The sequence below is a fragment of the Suncus etruscus genome, chromosome 11 (genome assembly GCF_024139225.1).
Source record: "Suncus etruscus isolate mSunEtr1 chromosome 11, mSunEtr1.pri.cur, whole genome shotgun sequence".
Lineage (NCBI taxonomy): Eukaryota > Metazoa > Chordata > Mammalia > Eulipotyphla > Soricidae > Suncus > Suncus etruscus.
In genome coordinates this window covers 62,245,570-62,264,228 of record NC_064858.1, presented here as the reverse complement: position 1 = coordinate 62,264,228, position 18,659 = coordinate 62,245,570, and the positions used below count along the sequence as shown (strand labels likewise).

Genomic DNA, 18,659 nt, shown 5'->3' with positions numbered 1-18,659 from the left:
CAGTTTTAGGGGCTTCGCTTCCCAGGGCTCTGAGGAGAGCTTCAAGAATTCAGGAAAGACAGAGAAGCACAGGACAGATTTTCCTTCAGGTCTTCAGGGTCCTCAAAAAAAAGCACAGCAGGGCGGAGTCTAGGCAGGTAGAGCAATCAGCACTCCACCTGGCAACCCCCACAGCCAGCCAGTTCTTACTCACTTGCTCGCTGGGCAGCTTCAGAATACAGTTTTTTGGGGGTTCACTTCCCAGGGCTCTGAGGAGAGCTTCAAGAATTCAGGAAAGGCAGAGAAGAACCTGGAGGCCATCTTGAAGCAAATCCCAAACTATAGTCTCTGAACAGCAGGTCAAGGGTTAATTTTTTTGACGTATCTCTAAAGTGTCCCACCTGGGGCTCCCACTGAACTAGGAGACTTTTTGGACTCTGGATTTTGGATTAATTCCATGTGTGATGGCCAAGGTACCCACACAGAGACCCTGAACTGCAGCTGGCTTTGCTGCAAGGACATTGTTCTCTGTTGCATCTGTGGTTTCCAAGAGGACAAACCCTTCTATTCTTTAGTCACTGGTGACTTTGTCAGATGGGAAAATGACAGGAGCAGAACATTTCTAGGCAGAACATTTTGAGGGACTTGACACTCATGTTAAGAGCTGAATAAAGAATCAGAGCTTTAGACTCAAGGTCTCTGAATAGTATCAGCTGACTTGCATTCACTTGTGCCCACACCCCAGTCACCCTCCTTTACAGGCCAGAAGGGACAATGGGTGGGGTGCAGTATAAATCACATGACCCTTGACAGCAGGATGCCTGACTACCAGGGTTGGACCCCTCGAGGGCAGAGAAGCTGAAAAGGAGTCACCTGCTCAGCCTCTCCTTCCCCCAGGCCTGGAAAAGCTGCTTGGGAAAGCAGGTGGTGCCAAGCTTCCCTATTTGATTTTCTTGGGCTCTGAAATGATTCTTTTCTCTTATTCAGAAGTAAGCACATTAAAGGACCTCTTTGGACTCGCCAGCAATGGTAAGCAATAGCAACTCTGTTGTCACTGAGAGGGCTTAGTGGCAGTGTTGGTTCACTGGGTCAGCAGGCAAAGCACTGAAGGGTGCTCTTGTGTCTCAGTCTGCTGCTTGCTAACCTGCCTCTTTATTTGTAGAGCATGACCTTGCCATGGCCAAATATAGCAAGCTTCCTAAAAAGAAAGAAAATGAAAAGGTAAGACCCACCTTGCAAGATTTTTTAACCCCCCATCCCTTTAAAAAAAAAAACATTCCTTGCAAGATGTTTTTAACTTAGTTCACTTAAAAATTCTTTTATGGATATTTTAAAAAATAGATACTTCAAGTCTCATAACTAGACTGTCACTTCTAAAATTTATTAAACAACTTAAAATTATATTCATACATTTTGTCGGGGAGATTTCCAAGCTCAGGGGGTCTGGAGGCCCTTCCATGAGACTTCAGTTAATGTGGCCAAGGACATAATATTGTGTGGACAGTGTAGTGGTGTCCAGGCAGCACCCAGCACTGTCTAGAGACCCACATAGTGTTGCAGATTGATCTGGGCTCTTACACATTCAGGGCGCATACCTCAACCCTTTTCCTATTTCAACAATCATGGCCACTGCAAATAAGGATTTTAATCATCCCTGCTGACTTCTATGGAAAGCTGTTTCATTTGAACTGGGTTGCTTGAACTTCTTTCCCTTGATTAGTGTTGATTCTGATCCTTTTACTCAAATTTCCTACCTTTCATTTGTTGTCATAATATTGAATTTTTCATGCCCATAGATTTGTACTTCTTTCACATAATTTCCTGTAACTTCAGTTACATGAACACTTTAAGTGAACCAAAATACTAGGGCCAAAGCAATAATAGTATAGTAAGCAGGAGCTTGCCTTGCTTTCGAACCACAGCACCATGGTACCTACCCTGAGTACCACCAGGAGTGATTCCTGAGTACAGAACCAGAAGTAACTCTTGAGCATCACCTGCTGAACCTCCCAAACCCTGCAAAAAGTGAACCAAAGTGTTTATATCTTTCAGTGCATGCTGCCATGTTCTTTTCCCAAAGGGCCATTGGTTGCACTTGTGGGCTTCCCATAGAAAATGTTGGTTTCTACCCCAGAAAAGCTTCATGAATACCAAGATGCTGTTTCTTTGATGTCTTTCATGTGGAACATTTGAACTTTTTGGTGGAGACTACCTGCATTTCATGATTTGCACAGAGAGCTGGTGTTCCCATTGAGAAGCCACCTTGCATGCACTAGGTAACTCCAAGTCTTTTTGCCTTGAGCAGGTAAAGAGCGAGGTGGTGAAGGAAGTAGCAGCTGCTCGGCGGAAACAACACCTTTCAGCCCTACAGTACTACTGTGCCCTTAACACACTTCAGTACTCAAAACGCATGGCCATGATGGAGCCCATGGTAGGCTTTGCCCGAGGGCAGGTGAGCGACCTTTCACCTGCGTCAAACCAATGCCAATGGAGGGGAACAAAGGCATTCTGCTGAGGTAGCACATGGAGAGACAGAAGCGGCTTGAAAGAAACCAACTCCTTGGAAGCACTTGAGATTCACCCCCAAGAGAGCTGCCTAGTAGGCCCTATTACACTTAGCTGAACTTGATGGGGCTACATGTGCCCCATATGGGAGGAATAGCCTTGACCTAACAACTCCTGCAGGAAGGAGTTGCTGAGGCCCTTTGTCTGAAGTCCAGGACTGCTCCCATTTCCTGAAAAGTAGCTATCTCTCTGGTTGGTAGAATGAAGCACACAGACAAAAGCTGGACTCATTTCTTTGCTGCTCTGTGTGACTGAGATTGTGCTCTAGAGTGTTACCATCAGGAGCCCAGGGCAGGGCATCACTGTTACGAAGGGTCTCCTGGATGTGGCCCTATAGGGAGCCCTATATCATAAATGGTGTGACCCTTTGTGGCATGAACTGGGGACATAGGGATGCTAGATGTGAACAGTGTCAATCAAAGCCCACAGGGTTTGTGGCTGATCTAACCTGTTTTGCAGGGGACCCTGTTTTTACAAGCACTGTTTCATCCAGGGGAGGGGAGATGGGAAGACAATGAGCCATTTAGACTCTGTCATCTTTCACCTCCCTCGAGTTGTGTTGTTGAATGGTGAATGCATGGAAGAGTGCTTTTGCTTTGGCAAGTGCTAGTTAAGAGGATAATCTCTTTTAGGGTCAAAAGCTAGGTGAAACCAAAACCCCCATGTGAACTGTGAGCACCTTTGCTGTACCCTCGCGATGGACTTTGTACTGCCTCTATGCTCTCACTTGCCACCACTACCCTCCTCTCTCTCTTTGCTCAATGTGACTTCAATGTCCCCATGGCTGCCCAGGCCTTGTTATAGGATGCCAGTTCTTCTCCTTCTTCTGTTAGCACCTACCTGGACTGGCCTTCCTGTCCTTTGGAGTTGCTGACACTGGCTTAGCATCAGCCCTGGATCAGGGTGGCCCCTGCACTGAGTCTCAGCAGGAGCAGCCCCAGGTCTGTTCTATGTATCCTGGAGGACCCTGATGGGTTCAGACCTTCCTGGGACCTTACTGAATCTCTAGGTTGGGTTTAATTCAGGTTGGTTTCACTGTATCCTACTTAAGGACTACATCACTTCTCCTACCTGGGCTGTAGGAAGTGAGTGGATCTCAAAGCCCTGGGCCCCCTTCCAGCAATTTGTAGCCAACCAGGCTTTGGATTCATTGTGAGAGTGCAAGGATCCAGGCATACAGTAGAGCTGGCAGAAAGTGCTTAAGGGAGCCTGCAGGGGTGCACTGAGAAGTGCATGAACCCAGGGTTGGGCACATGAAAGGCTGCTCTTTAACCCTAGGACTCCTATCCCCAGCCTGAAGATTTTTTTCTGCATTGTCTTCTTTTTAATAATATTTTTACTTAACAACTATCATTACAAACGTGATTGTAGTTGGGTTTCAGTCATAAAAAGAACACCCCCCTTTACCAGTGCAACATTTCCATCACCAATGCCTCCCATTTTCTCCTCCCTACCCCTTGCCTGTATTCAAGACTGGCAGAATTACTTTGCTCACTCATTAATATTGTCATGATAGTTGTTCTCTAACTGCACTCATCACTCTTTGTGGTGAGCTTCATATCGTGAGCTAGTCCTTTCAGCCTCATCTCTGGGCATTATAACAATAATATCTTTTATTCTTCTCAAAACTTATAGATCAGTGATATTATTCTGTGTCTCTCTCCCTCTATCTTATTTCATTCAGCATAACAGTGTCCTTGTTCATCCATGTATAGAAAACTTTCATGACTTCATCTCTCCTGATGGCTGCATAATATTTCATTGTGTATATGTACCACAGTGTCTTAGCCATTCATCTGTTGAATGGCATCTTGGTTGTTTCCATAATTTGGCTATTGTAAATAGCTCTGCAGTGAATATAGGTGTGAGGAAGTTATATTTGTATTGCATTTTTGTGTTCCTAGGGTATATCCCTAGGAGTAGTAAAACTGGATCATACGGGAATTCAATTTCCAGTTTTATGAGGAATCTCCATATTTCATAAAGGCTAAACTATATTTCCATAAAGGCTAGACTAGAGGGCATTCCCACCAGCAGTGAATTAGAGTTCCTTTCTCTCCACATCCCCACCAGAACTGATTGTTCATGTGCCTTTTGGCCATTTATATTTCTTCTTTGACAAATTGTTCATTTTTTTCTCCCCATTTTTGATGGGGTTAGTTTTTTTGTTTGTTTGTTTCTTGTGCTTTGTATATCTTAAATATTAGCCCCTAGTCTTATGGGTATTGGGTGAATCTTAAATATTAGCCCCTAGACTTATGGGTATTGGGTGAAATTCTCCGATTCTGTGGGTGGCTTTTGTATCCTAGGCACTATATTTCTTTTGAGATGCAGAAGTTTCTCAGCTTAATATAGTCCCATCTGTTTATCAATGCTTCCACTTGTTTGGAGAGTGCTGTTTCCTCCTTAAGGATGTTTTCAGTCTCAATGTCCTGCAATGTTTTACCTTCATTTTGTTCTATATACCTTATTGTTTTGGGTCTGATATCAAGGTCTTTAATCCATTTAGATTTGACCTTGGTGCATGGTGTTTGATGGCGGTCTGAATTCGCTTTTTTGCAAGTGGCTGACTAATTGTCCCAACACCACTTGTTGAAGAGGCTTTTCTAGCTTCATTTTGTATTTCTTGTCCCTTTATCTGAATACTCAAATGTCTTTACTCCGGTACCTTGTTGCTTTAATGACTGTAGCTTTGTAATAAAATGTAAAGTTGGGGAAAGTGGTGCCTCCCATATTCTTTTTCCCAAAGGTTGTGCTAGCTATTTGTGGGTGTTTATTGTTCCAAATGAATTTAGGGAGTGTTTGATCCACTTCTTTGAAGAATGTCATGGGTATCCTTATAAAGGGATTGCATTAAATCTGTACAATGCTTTGGAGAATATTGCCAATTTAATTACATTAATCCTCCCAATCCATGAGCAGGGTATGTGGTTCTATTTCCTTGTGTCCTCTTTTATTTCTTGAAGCAGGGTTTTGTATTTTTCTTTGTTCCTGTTGAGTTTATCAAAGACTTCCATTTTCATCTGTTCACATTATTTGAGTATATTTTCCATTGCCTGATCATTTGCTTTAAGGCTCTTTTCCAATCTCTTCTGCTGTTTGACGTTGTTTTGCATCTTATTTTCCAGCTCACTGATTCTGTCCTCAACTGCTGTTACTCTGTCAGAGAGGCTTTCCATTGAGTTTTTCATTTCATCTACTGAGTTTTTCAGTCCTGTTATTTCAGTTTGAAGTTTTCTGATTTCTCTCTTTCTCTCTTTCAGATTTCTGTGGTCTGCTCAGTTCAATCTATGTTCTTTGAGTTCTATGAGCTTCCTCCATATTTCTTCTTTAAACTCCTTATCTGAGATGCTAACTGGTGGTTGGCACTTTTCAGATAATCAGAGCTGCCATCTTCATTCTCTGTGCATGGTGTTGTCCTGTGTTGTTTCCCCATTGTCATGCTTGTTGTGTGGTTTTTTTTTTCCCTACATTGTTATGGTGGGGTTCATTGGCTAGAAGATGCATGCAGCCAGGGAGCAAAGAGGAGAGGCCTTGCTCCTCTGGCTCCACCCTTTGTGGGCGAGACAGCTCACCTCTGAAAAAGTGCCCCAAGGGAATGATGGGCAGCATGATCAAAGTCCAAGACACAGGAGAGCAGAAAAGGTAGATTCCAGAATGCTGCTGTGTTTCAAAGCTCACACAGCAATGACCTTCACCCTTGTGGGCAGTACAGCTAATGTCTGAAGAAGTGCCTCACATGGGATTCTGATTCTTTTTTTTTTTTTTTTTGATTCTGGTTCTTAAATACCATAGGGAATACTGGAAACTGCCTCTCAGGGAGGAAAGGCTATAGATTACATCCTGTTGCCTCAGGATGAGTAGGGGAGCCCAGACATTCTGAGAGTCCCGAGAAGCAGTTTCCTCTTGGTTTCCTAGAGAGAGGAAGCAGCTCCTTTTTTCTTTCTATGCTTAGAGTCTGCAGGGCTCTTGGGGTGCCTCTTCTAGGGTCTGAGAGTTTGTCTAAGAATGCTGGGAGTAGGAGTAACCCTATACTGTTACCCCTTGTTGGTGTGAGAAGAGCTTTCTAGGGTTCAAACCCAGTGTTCCCTCTGCATCCATCCAAGGTCTCAAAGCTTTGCTTTGTTGATCCATTTTTCTGCTGGTAGGGCAGGCTTAGCCAAGTTAGCCCCTGACATACTAGCCTTTACCCAGCCCTGGAACTAGCTATAATTCATTTGAAGAGAAACATGATGATGACATTATAAACAGTAATTATTATGGGCTAGAACAATAGTACAGCAGGCAGGGTACTTGCTTTGCAAATGGCTGGCCAAGAATTGCTTGCTCTCTGGCACCCCATATGGTCCCCCAAGGGAGTAAGCCCTGTACACTGCAGAGTGTGACCCCAAAACAAAATAATAAAAGTAATTTTTAGAGTGATTTTTAAACCAGCTGGGCTATTCCCATGATTCTGTTGGTTCACAAGGATTTATCAAGATGACTCTGCCAGGTTTTTCCATGCAGTTACCGGGTGTTCTCAGGGATGTGGGCCTCATTTGGGAGATTCAATGGGCCCATGAGTTTCTCTTGGGGCCCTAAAGTGACCCTGGCCATCACATCTTCTAGTTGACTCTTGCACTTTCTTGACCCTGTTTTTCAGATCGACTTTTTCAAGAAGGGAGCTGAGATGTTTTCGCAGAGCATGGACAGCTCCTTGTCCTCTGTCTCTGGCATGGTACATAGGTAACTGGGTCTTGTGTGCCCTTTGGCTTTTTCTGCCCTAGCCACCTTCTCCGGGAAGCAGAAGAGCATCACCCCCACCCGGAAATGATGCCCTCTGCTCTCAGTGCTCCTGAGCATCATGGCTGAAAGCTGGAGGCCTCTGTGTCTCCCTCTGGGCCTCAGTGGAACACAGTTTTTCCCCATTAAATCCAGCTTCCTGCTCTTTTATAAATTGCCACTTTGTCATGAATGTTGAACCTGAGGCTAGATTGTATTGCTATAGAGGTAGAGTTCTTTGCTGTTTGCTCTGAGAGCCGGTAGGGTTAGCAGTCAGCCACGGTGATGTTTTGCAACTTGTCAGAAAGCTCTAGCACATTACTTTAACAGAGAGAAAGAAGGCTGGAGAAGCAGGTAGGGCCTTGCCTAACATGCAGCCAACTGGGGTTCAATTCCCTGCCACATCATATGGTCTCCCAAGCACCACCAGAAGTGATTTCTAAATATAGAGCCAGGGGTAAGCAAACCTTGAACATCATCAATGTGACCCCCAAACTAAACAAAACAAAAAAAAAAGGGAAATTAACTCCTTGTGAATGCATTGACATCAGCAGTTCAGTCTTATAGAGAAGTCTTATTTAGATCATAGCATCTGGATCAGAGAGAGCTCAGCAAAGTCTGCCTGCCTGCAGGAGGCCTGGTTCCATCTTCAGCAGTATGTGATTCCCCTGAGCACTGCTGACAGCAGCCTTGAATACAGAGCAGTCATCCCTAAGCACAGCTGGGTGTTCCCTCTCCCCCATCCCTATCCCCTAAAAAGGCTACATCATCATCTCTACAGATTCTCCTATTGCCATTGTGCCATCACTTTTTTGATTGGAGAGGGGACTGCGTAAGGGTTGAGATGGGGTGTGTATGGGGGTGTGGGGCTCCTCAGTGGTGCCAATTCCCATTGTTACTTATCCTAGCAGTGGGGATTTGGTGCTCAGGCTCATTAGGGTCACACCCTGAAGTTCTTAGGGGATCCATATGGTGCTCGTATGGAAGCTGAGGCATATACTTAAGTTATTTAGACTGTCTCCTCATCTCTCTCTTTCTCCTTTTTTCTCTTTTTATTGACTTCTGGAAGTGGCCTAGAGGGACACTCCTTTCCTCTAGAAACAGTGTTTTAGTATAAAAATGTTCCCAAGTGTTTTCCATGATTCCTAGGGACTCTTTAGGAAGAGTTGATCACATAAAATACACAAGATGGAAAGGCGAGTATGCAGACTTTTTATTTTGTGTGGAAAAAATGAAAAGAAAGCTGCTAATTGCCTTGCGAATGTTGCAATAGCACCTTAATGGAGGCCAAATAGCAGAATTTATTTAGGCTGAAGCCAGCTCCAAATGTGCTGAAAATAGAGGGCTCCATCCCAAGTAAAGCCAGTGCTAAATAATCCTACAGAGAGTTAGTTTTAGGATCCTTAGGCACCTTTCTTAAGCCCTTTCCTCTGCTCAGAACTGGCAGCAGTGAGTGAGTTATCTTAGCTATAGTTACATAGCACAATTTGGGAAATCTCATTTCATTGCCTTGTCTTTTCATTAGATTGTTAGCCACTGCGGATGTTAGAAAAGAAACGGGAGCTGGTTAAATCATCTCTTTAAAGCAGTTCACTGTCTCCTTATCTCACAGGGTTTCTTTCTCAGAATCTAAGAATCCATGGCTTGCTTTGTTTCTAGGCAAATCTCTGCTTCACCTTTTTTTTTCTTTATTAACAAACTAGATTTTTTATTCAGAGTGGCAGCATATCTATGCTCATATTTAAGACATGGTGGTCTATGTCTTGAGCCTCCTTGTCAGTAGTGCTAAGCTAGATAGAGCACAGTTTCAGCCAGCACCATGTGCACTGGCTCAGGGTGGGCTGAAGTTCCCCTTTACATGGGGAAAGCCCTTTTCCCCAGTGCTTGGTTCGGGTCACTCCTGCTGCCTGAGCAGGCAATTGCTGTTCTGAGGGCAACAGCCAAGGAGCCCCATTGAGTGAGGAAGGCAGCATATGGTTCCCATAGTAAAAATATGTCCAGTTTGAATTTTGATTCAAAATTTGGCTCCTCTCCAATAAGGTGGTTTTGCTACCTCACTAGTGAGCACTGACAGCCAGCCAAGGCCTGCAGAGGTCCAGGAACAGTATCCTAGGTGAGTCCCGGGTCTGCCCACCTGCCCCTGAGGCAGAAGCCCAGACACTTTGCTGCACCAGGCCTGAGAGAGGTTTCAAAACCAACCAACCTCAGACAGGTGGAGTGATTCCTTGGTGCTATGTAGAGGCACTTCTACCATTTCTTCTTTATATAGGCAGCAGTGCTTTTTGTCTGTTTTAGTTTGTTTTGTTTGGGGGCCACATCCAGCGATGCTCACTGGTCTCCACCTGGCTCTGCACTCAGAAATCACTCCTTGACATGCTCAGGGAAACATATGGGATGCCAGAGATTGACCCTAGGTTGGCTGCAGGCAGGGCAAGTACTACTCTGGCTTGACCTGAGAGAGAGAGAAAGAGAGAGAGAGAGAAATGCTTACTGAACCATATCCCTGGCCAGAGAGAGAAAAAAAAGGAAGGGAGGAAGGGAGGAGGGAAAGAGAGAGAAAGAAAGAAAGAAAGAAAGAAAGAAAGAAAGAAAGAAAGAAAGAAAGAAAGAAAGAAAGAAAGAAAGAAAGAAAGAAAGAAAGAAAGAAAGAAAGAAAGAAAGAAAGAAAGAAAGAAAGAAAGAAAGAAAGAGGAAGGGAAAGGGGAAGGGGAAGGAAAGGGAAGGGGAAGGGGAAGGGAAAGGGAAAAAGGGAAAGGGAAAGGGAAAAAGGGAAAGGGAAAGGGAAAAGGGAAAGGGAAAAAGGGAAAGGGAAAGGAAAGGAAAGGAAAGGAAAGGAAAGGAAAGGAAAGGAAAGGAAAGGAAAGGAAAGGAAAGGAAAGGAAAGGAAAGGAAAGGAAGGGAAAGGAAAGGAAAGGAAGGGAAAAAGGAAAGATGCTTACTGAGTCATATCCCTGGCCCCATCTACCTAACCTTCAGTCCATTCTTTCAGCTTTGGCAGTGACTAAGCAGGACAGCCTGGCCCCTTTATCCTCCAACTTGTCTGTCCCTATTGAGGCACCTTCATTCCAGCAAAACACCAGCCAAGCAGAATTACCTAGATTGGCTGTGTGCATGAGCTGTATTCAACAAAATAGAGTTGTAAATTGCAATGTTTTAAAGAATGACAAATAGACTATCAGCAGTGTGTGCTGTGCTCTCTGAAAGAACAGGGAGGCTGGGAACTGACTCCATTTTTGCTGCAAAAACCCCAAGGCCCTCCTTTGGGAAACACTTGCTTGGATTTGCTGCCCCCAAACTTCTTTCTGATTTTGACATTTGGGGGTCAAGACTAACCGCCTGTAACATGTTGATTCTTAAATTTGCATTACGTCACAGCCAAGGTCAAGCCAGAATCAGTGGGTTAACATGAGGACAGGGCAGGTGGGTCCCTAAGCATCCCAGTTGTCAGTAGCACTGGCTAGAGTCTCTGTGAGATCTGGGCCTTGGGCACTGAATTGGGGCTAGAGATCTGGGGCTCTGATAAAGAAGGTGGCTTTCCCTCTGCTTGGCAGGAAGTTTGGGGACATCACCGCCATTGGCTGCTGGGCAGGGCTAGAGGTCTTTGAGGGGCTCACCCCATTCTCTCTCTCTCTCTCTCTCTCTCTCTCTTTATCTTTCTCTCTTTATCTCTCTCACTCTCTCTCTCTCTCAAGTATCGAAGTAGAGCTGGACACTGAGACAGAGAAGATGATGGTGTCACAGCAGGAATTTCTTTCTGTGGAAGAGACTGTGTATATGCCCGATGCCGACATCTCTGCACCTCAAATCAACAGGAACCTCATCCAGAAGGCTGGGTACCTCAACCTCAGAAAGTGAGTGCACCTGGCCTGCTCCATTCTGTGGGGAGACTCATACATCTCTTCCTCCTAGCTGTGCTGAGATCTCACCCTGCTCACCCAGACCCAAAACCTGACCGAGGTCATCCTGAGTCACTCAGACTCACTAGCCCTTTCCTCTTCCACCCCTGCAGATGAGAAATCTGGTCTGAAGTTATGGGTGCTATAAGACTTTAGAACCCCATTATTTACCCCTCAAGCCCTCCAGAAAGGACTCGTGACACATTTTAAGTTTGAAATAATTCTTTGTTTGTTTGTGGGGCCACACCTGATGGTATCCAGGGGTTGGTTATGCCTGTGCTCAAGGAACCATATTGGTTGGTTGCTGGGATTTGAACCTGGGTCAGTATGTCTCAGTCTTTTTCTGACTATGGTTTCCTCTGACCTGTCTTCTCTTCCCAATTCCCATTCTTCTGTCTCATGCTTCCCTAGTCTCATGGTGTGACTCCATTTGCATGATTTTTACCAGTGGATCCTTTGGCAGGGTGGCCTATTACTCCCTGTTGAGAATGCTAGTCTCCACTCACAGAGCTTAGATCTGTTCATCACTCATGTCTGAACCTTCTCTGTGTGAGGGGTGCAGGGAGCTACTAGCAGGTACTAGCTACTGAGGTCAGCCACCATGGCTTCGTCTGTAAAAGGTGCTGGTACTCACACCTACTTCATCCAGTTGTGCCAGGGGGTAAGTGAAATCATGGCTGGCAGCTTGTGCACTATCAGATATTCTCAATTCCTTGCATTGCCATGTCTCTTGCGACAGAAAACCCAAGGGCCTCCAATCCTGCCTGTGTGCTGCTGGGAGACCTGGTCATGGGCTGTGAGTGGAGGTCCTGGCACATGGTCCTGAGCTCCCTCAAACTCTACAGAAAACATGCTGGAGTTTGACTGGCATTTTCCAGAAGTGGGGCTGCACCGCTGGGAATCAGTTTTTGACCCAGGTCTTAGGGGAGCCAGTGTCCCACGCAAGGTCTCCTCCTGTGGGGCCAGAAACCAGAGGTCGGCTGCCGCAGGTATGTGGTGCTGAAGTGGGCAGACCCATCTGTACCTTCTGCTATGCGTGATCAGACCTTTTCCTCTCCTTGCCTGTGAATCATCTTAATCCAAAGACACGTTTTCTGACCTGCTTCCATTCCCCACCAAAGAGATGGCAGAGGTTCTGTGCCTGAGAGGTTGCCCATCCCAACAAGCCTTTTGAAAACACAAATTCTTGCAGCAAAACAGGGCTGGTCACCACCACCTGGGAGCGACTGTACTTCTTCACTCAAGGTGGGAACCTCATGTGCCAGCCCAGGGGCGCCGTGGCTGGAGGCCTCATTCAGGACCTGGACAACTGCTCAGTGATGGCGGTGGACTGCGAGGACCGGCGCTACTGCTTTCAGATTAGCACGCCCAGCGGCAAACCGTATGTCTCCACAGCCTGTTCTCCTCCTCCATAGCCAGGTCCTGTTTTGAGGTGCTGCTGGCCTTCCAGAAGGGAAGTTGTACTTCCCTACAGCATATAGACATGCCCGTGGTCCTGAGGAGAGAGTTGAGGCCCTGGAGTTTGCCAGGCAGGGCCTGATCCCTGTGCTCCTCCCTCACTTTGTGGGAAGCAAGAGGAAGGGAGGGGAGGAAGAGCAGTCCAGGGACCCATCTCAGGTCACCTATTGGTGACCAATGCTCCCAGCATACAGACTAAAGTATGGCAGCTGTGACAGCATGCCAGGTGGCTTTCCCAGTGGTGGCATTCTCCCACTCTGCAAGGCTGTTTTGAGGTCCCCTGATATACTTGAGTAGAGCTGGGTCAGTCTCCGGACTCCCCTCTCTGTTGACTCAGCTGCTCTAATTTCTTTCCTGCTGGCATCTGAGGTGAGATTTCCCTTGAACTGTAGCATCTTCAGGAGGGGCAGGGGCTAGACTCCGGAGGTATGCAGTGCACCCTCACATGACCATGGGACACTTTGGGAGTATGGGCCATACCTCTTAGTACTCAGGGGGTTACTCCTGACTCTTCACTCAAGGGTCACTCCTGGTGGGGCTCGGAAAGCATATGAAATGCTGGGATCAGACCCTGTTCAGTCACGTGTTTAGTTATCAACTATCCTTCCTGCATGACTGAACATGAGTGACCTGGGATAAAGTGGCAGCTCCTTAGCTGCCCGTATCCTGTCTCTACAGAGGCAGCGATGAGTTCACAGGGGACATGTCAGAGATACTCGCAAACTTGGGGTCTGTTTCAGAAGTGCCCTGGCCAAGGCGGGTTCTGTTAACACCAACTCTTGGGGTACGGGTGCAGCGGATTGGCCAAAGACTCCTTCATCAGCGTCTGAGCTGGGGCTGCTCTCGTTTGTGGATCCTCCAAGCAGGATCAAGGAGTCCAGGCGCACTCAGTCAGATTCACTTCATTTCAGGGGCATCATCCTCCAGGCAGAGAGCAGGAAAGAAAATGAAGAGGTGGGTATGACTTTGTCTGCTCCACTCCTTTCCTGGTGGGAAAAATCTGAATCCTGAGCTGTGGGGTTTTGGGATTCAGCCAGGTCTTCACTTTCTCTTGCAGTGGATCTGTGCCATCAACAACATCTCCAGACAAATCTACCTGACGGACAACCCTGAGGTGACTGAGATGCCCTGCTGCACCTAGCCTCTGCCTCACTGCCTGTCCTTACCCACCCCCATCTCTGCCTCCCCACTCTGCCACCTCAGGTCTAAGCGGTCTCCCTGGGTTTTTCAGGCAGTCGCCATCAGACTGAACGAGTCAGCCCTCCAAGCAGTCACTCCCATTACCAGTTTGGGAAAAAAGCAAGAAGGCCTGTGCCCCAGGTGAGTAAAGGACAAAAAGAATGAGCTTTCCTAGAATTTGGCATGTTTTTGTGTCCTGGGGGTTACAGCCCACAATGCACAGGGGCTATTCCTACCTCTGTGGCCCAGGAGTGGCATTGCTGAGGGATCATGTCAGGGTCAGCACATGCAAAGCAAGGCAAGTCCCTTCCCTGTTGCACCCCTCTCCAGCTTGGACATGTCATTTTCTCTCCAAATTGCCGCCACTGGAACTGTCGTACTTTGCAGCATTCAGAACCATTCATTTGGCCGATCACCTGATGTAGGCCCAAGCAGTAGGGCAACTGATCAGGAGTTCTCCCTGCACTTTGTGCCAATAGCAAGTTACAGAACCAAAACCAAAAGCCAAACCAGGACCAGAGCCACCCTTTCTGTTTCGTTCCTTGCCTGTTGTGCTTAGATGTGCATTTGTTGACAGGTTGGTCTTTCATGATTGCCCCTGCACCTCAGCTCATTCTTGTGAGTCCTGATGCTGGCAGGATTCTCTAACTTATATGGGTAGAGAGGTGGCAGCCCCCAAAAAGAAATCTTGCTACTTTCTCTCTAATCACCTCGCTCACCTAGGAATGTGTGGGTGGATCTAGGGCTGTGAGCCTTGTTTCTTTATATGAAAGCAAAGTCAGTCCTATACTTTATCCAGGCTTCCCAACTTTCTTTCAGAAAAGAATTTCAGGAGACAAGCAGTGAAGTAAAAACTAGTTTTATTGAGGCTGGAGTGATAACACAGTGGGTAAGGCACTTGCCTTGCTAATCTAGATTTGATCCTTGGTACTCCATGTGGTCCCCAAGCCTGCCAGAAGTAATTCTTGTGCACAGAGCCATAAATAACCCGAGTGCAATTTTGGATGTGCCCAATTATATATATGTATACTTATACATATATATAAAAATACATTTATATACATATATACATATGTTTTATATATGTATATATATACATATATATATTGGTTTAGAAATCCTGAGGAAGGAGAGAGAGAGAGAGAGAGAGAGAGAGAGAGAGAGAGAGAGAGAGAGATGTAAAGTGCTCAAGAGGGGCCGGCGAGGTGGCGCTAGAGGTAAGGCGTCTGCCTTGCAAGAGCTAGCCAATGAAAGATCGCGACCGCGGTTCGATCCCCCAGCGTCTCATATGGTCCCCCAAGACGGGGCAATTTCTGAGCGTTTAGCCAGGAGTAATCCCTGAGCATCAAACGGGTGTGCCCCCCCCCAAAAAAAAAAAGTAAAGTGCTCAAGAGAGAATACAGGCTTCTCTTAAAGTGGAGAGCGCCTCGGTCCATATGCCAGTATGAAAGCAGGGCAGCAGCAGCTTGTGCTCAGGAACCATCTACATGGGTCGGCAACACATGATCATTTCCTCTGTTCTAAATTGGCTTTTATAGGGTTTCTCCCAACCTGCCCCATGTGGAACTTTCTACCTAGGTTAACTCCATTGCTATGGTGGTTATGGGGGTGGGGGGTAGTTTTGGGGGTAGTTAATGGTCTTCTTTGACCTTCCTTCTTGGCCTTTGTTCTTGCTGGAGCTTGGAGGTGGGACGTATAGTTCAGTCTTCGCTGAGTGCAGAGCTGCCTGGTAAAGATCTTATTAGTGACAAAATAACTCCTCCAAATCTACATCCCAAGAACTTTCATTGTCTCAAGAATTTATTGCCATGAGGGCTCTTTCCGACCTGTCTGTCTGCCTCACTCCTCACTATTGAGGATTGAGGAGGCTAAGCCAGCGTCTGTTCCTTTACTCTCAGCTGTCTTGTTGTGAGCACTTACATGCATGTTGCTTTTTCTCTTGGCTTGAATCTTGCTGCAGGATCTTTCTCAGGAACTGAGAGACTTTTCTCTGCTTCAGTGTAAGGAATTAATGCTAACATGTTCTTTCCTCTTCATAATTTACTCCCTATAGTGGGAAAATTAGACACATGTTGAATCTGAACACTCTATGACAGAACCGCAGGAGCACATGATCACCCCTCCTGTCCTTGCTCCACTCGATGGGAGCAAGGGGTACAGTGCTCTGAGTGCTACAAGCCTGTCCCTTGGCTGACTTAGAACTGAGAGGGTCAGGCTGCCTGGCAAGCTTCTAGGAAGAATGGGAAGCTGAGTTCATTTCTGCAGTACAGCTGAGTGAGTGAGCAATAGAAGGTTTGAAGCAGAAAATCAGGGAAAACAGTTGCTTGTAGGGTTCTCAAGGAGGATACAGGAGGGGAGTGGAGACAGTTTCTCGGGAAAAACTAAAGTTACCTTGTGACTGAATGCTAGGCCAACTTATATTATTTATTCATCTGACAGTTTCTGAGTTTTTTTTTATTTGGGGGCCACACCTTGCTGTGCTCAGGGCTTACTCCTGGTAATACTCAGGGATCATTCTCAGTGAGACTGGAGGACCATCTTGGGTGCCAAAGATAGAACCCCAAGTCAGCTATGTGCAAGGCGAGCCCCTTTCCATTATTCTATCTCTCTGCCCCTTCAGTTAATCTTTTGTCTTAGGCAATAAAGGCCTTGGCTCAGAGCCCCTGTCCTCCAATCCCCGTCTCACAGATATATCGACAAAATCAGCAGCTACTGAAGGAAGTTGGGGAACACAATCCAGGCTGCTGTGTGGTCAAGCTCAGGGGTCTATGGATGGGAAAGAGCCGTGTGGTAACCCCATGGGAAAGATTTGGATCAACATGTTTTACAGATGATTAAAATCTTCCCCTCCTACTATAAAAGTCATATCAGCATCCAGCACAGTCATGCCATTCATTGTTGATTTCCCCCCTGCCCTTATTTTCATATTCCAGCCAGAACTGGAAACATTTAGATGTGGGAAATGACAAGAACATTCCCAAAGCCGAAGTCAGTGTGCCTGAAGCTGATCAACTGATTGCTCCTGGGACACCCATTCAGTTTGACATTGTACTTCCTGCCACAGAATTCCTGGACCAGAACCGAGGGGGCAGGTACATGCCAGGGTGGTTATCTCGGGGGTCGGGAGTCTCCCAACTGACTGCTTCCTCCAGGCCAGTCATGTGAAGTATCTTTTTAGCTGGAATAGTTGTGGTGATGATTCTTTGACTCTTGCTACTTTCCTAGACGTACCAATCCTTTTGGTGAAACTGAGGATTACATGTTCCCTGAAGCCGAAGGTAAGAAGCAGAAGTGGGGAGTCTCCCCACTCAGGGTACTCTGTGCCTTGGGAGGCAGCCAGAGATCACAGTAGGCACAGCATTCCCAATCAGATCAGCTTCTATCTACTGTCAAGCTGTCTTCATAGAATTGACACTCAAAGCAAAATAACTCCAAACTCATGGACAAAATCCATTTCTCTAAAGATCAACTATAATATTCTGTTTGTTACAATTTTATTAATTTTTGTAACCTTAAGGTGTTTTTTTTTTTTTTTTGGCATTTTTTGTTTTTGGGCCACACCCAGCAGCAATCAGGTTACTCTTGGCTCTGCACTCAGAAATCACTCCTGGCAGGCTCAGGGGACCAAATGGGATGCCAGGAACCAAACCCAGATCTGTCCCGGGTCAGCCACGTGCAAGGCAACTGCCCTACCACTGTGCTATCTCTCTGGCTCCCTATTTAGTTTTGAATCAGACTCAGTGGTGCTCATGACCCAGATCTGGCTCTGTGCTCAGGAATTACTCCTGGCAGGGTTTGGGGGGATTATATAGGATGCTGAGACTCAAACCCAGGTCAACTGTGCAAGACAAGCACCCTACCCGCTGTGCTACCACACCAGCCTTTTAGGTTATTTTTCAGGGCAGTAATACTGAGAGGATAAAGTGGGCTTACTGGTCTGAAAATATGTAAGTAAATTATTAGTTATTTCTGTAGGCGCATCCTGACACCTTGTTTATGACCTTATGTCTGATCTGATGGCTGCTGGTCCACTATGCCGGGGCCAGTTCCCTCACACAACAGTCAAACTTGGGACTGGGCAGACAGTGCAAAAGGCTGGTGCCAAGGCCCCAAGTTCAGTCTGTGGTACCAATTAGTCCCTTGTGCACTGGAGGGCTGAGTATAATGGGAAGTGGTTGTAGGCTCCTTGCAACATTGGAGAGGCCACTTCCCCCATCCTCAAAGTCGGTACTGGCAGTAAGTTGTACTCTGAGATCTCCATGAGTGCACAGAATACCAGCACTACCCTTTGGTAGAGTACACTGTTCTCTTCTGTGCGAATTACTGACCAAAATCACCTATATCTGCCATTTAGTGGAAAAGCCCAGGGGCCTGTAATGCCACCAGATGTAGCATGCTGGAATTTCACTGTGAGGAGATACTCATCTGGTACCACCTTTCATCCAGCCAATGAAGACCAAGGGATATCTAATGATCTAATGTATCTAATGATACAGCTCCAGAGAGGCAAAATGATGACCACAGGCGAAGAGCTTGGGTGTTGAAGGGTGGATAAAAGCAGAGCTGTAGGACTGGAGTAAATAGGTTGTTTGCCTTGCACACAGACAGCACAGGTTTGATCCCATATGATCCTCCAAGCCTGCGAGGAGTAATTTCTGAGCAAAGAGCCAGGAATAACCCCTGAGCACCACCAGGTAAGGCTACAAAACAAGGAAAAAAAAAAACTTAAAACACCAAGAAAAAAGAAAAACAAAAGCAGAGCTATGAGAAACTTAAGCAGAAACCCCTCCACAGCCACCAAGTAAAGCCTGAGATTTTCAT

At 46.2% G+C, this 18,659-nt stretch overlaps 1 protein-coding gene across 1 annotated transcript in view; it reads left to right on the top strand.

Moving 5' to 3' along the window:
• Positions 1–18,659, top strand: part of APPL2 (adaptor protein, phosphotyrosine interacting with PH domain and leucine zipper 2) — an 81,141-nt gene that overhangs the window by 54,694 nt on the left and 7,788 nt on the right. The window contains exons 6-16 of the mRNA XM_049783155.1: positions 967–1,008; positions 1,142–1,200; positions 2,285–2,431; positions 7,187–7,269; positions 10,998–11,156; positions 12,394–12,582; positions 13,571–13,613; positions 13,717–13,773; positions 13,891–13,979; positions 16,772–16,930; positions 17,064–17,116. Coding sequence (XP_049639112.1) covers positions 967–1,008; positions 1,142–1,200; positions 2,285–2,431; positions 7,187–7,269; positions 10,998–11,156; positions 12,394–12,582; positions 13,571–13,613; positions 13,717–13,773; positions 13,891–13,979; positions 16,772–16,930; positions 17,064–17,116 — 1,080 coding nt within the window. The remainder of the gene's footprint in view (positions 1–966; positions 1,009–1,141; positions 1,201–2,284; positions 2,432–7,186; positions 7,270–10,997; positions 11,157–12,393; positions 12,583–13,570; positions 13,614–13,716; positions 13,774–13,890; positions 13,980–16,771; positions 16,931–17,063; positions 17,117–18,659) is intronic.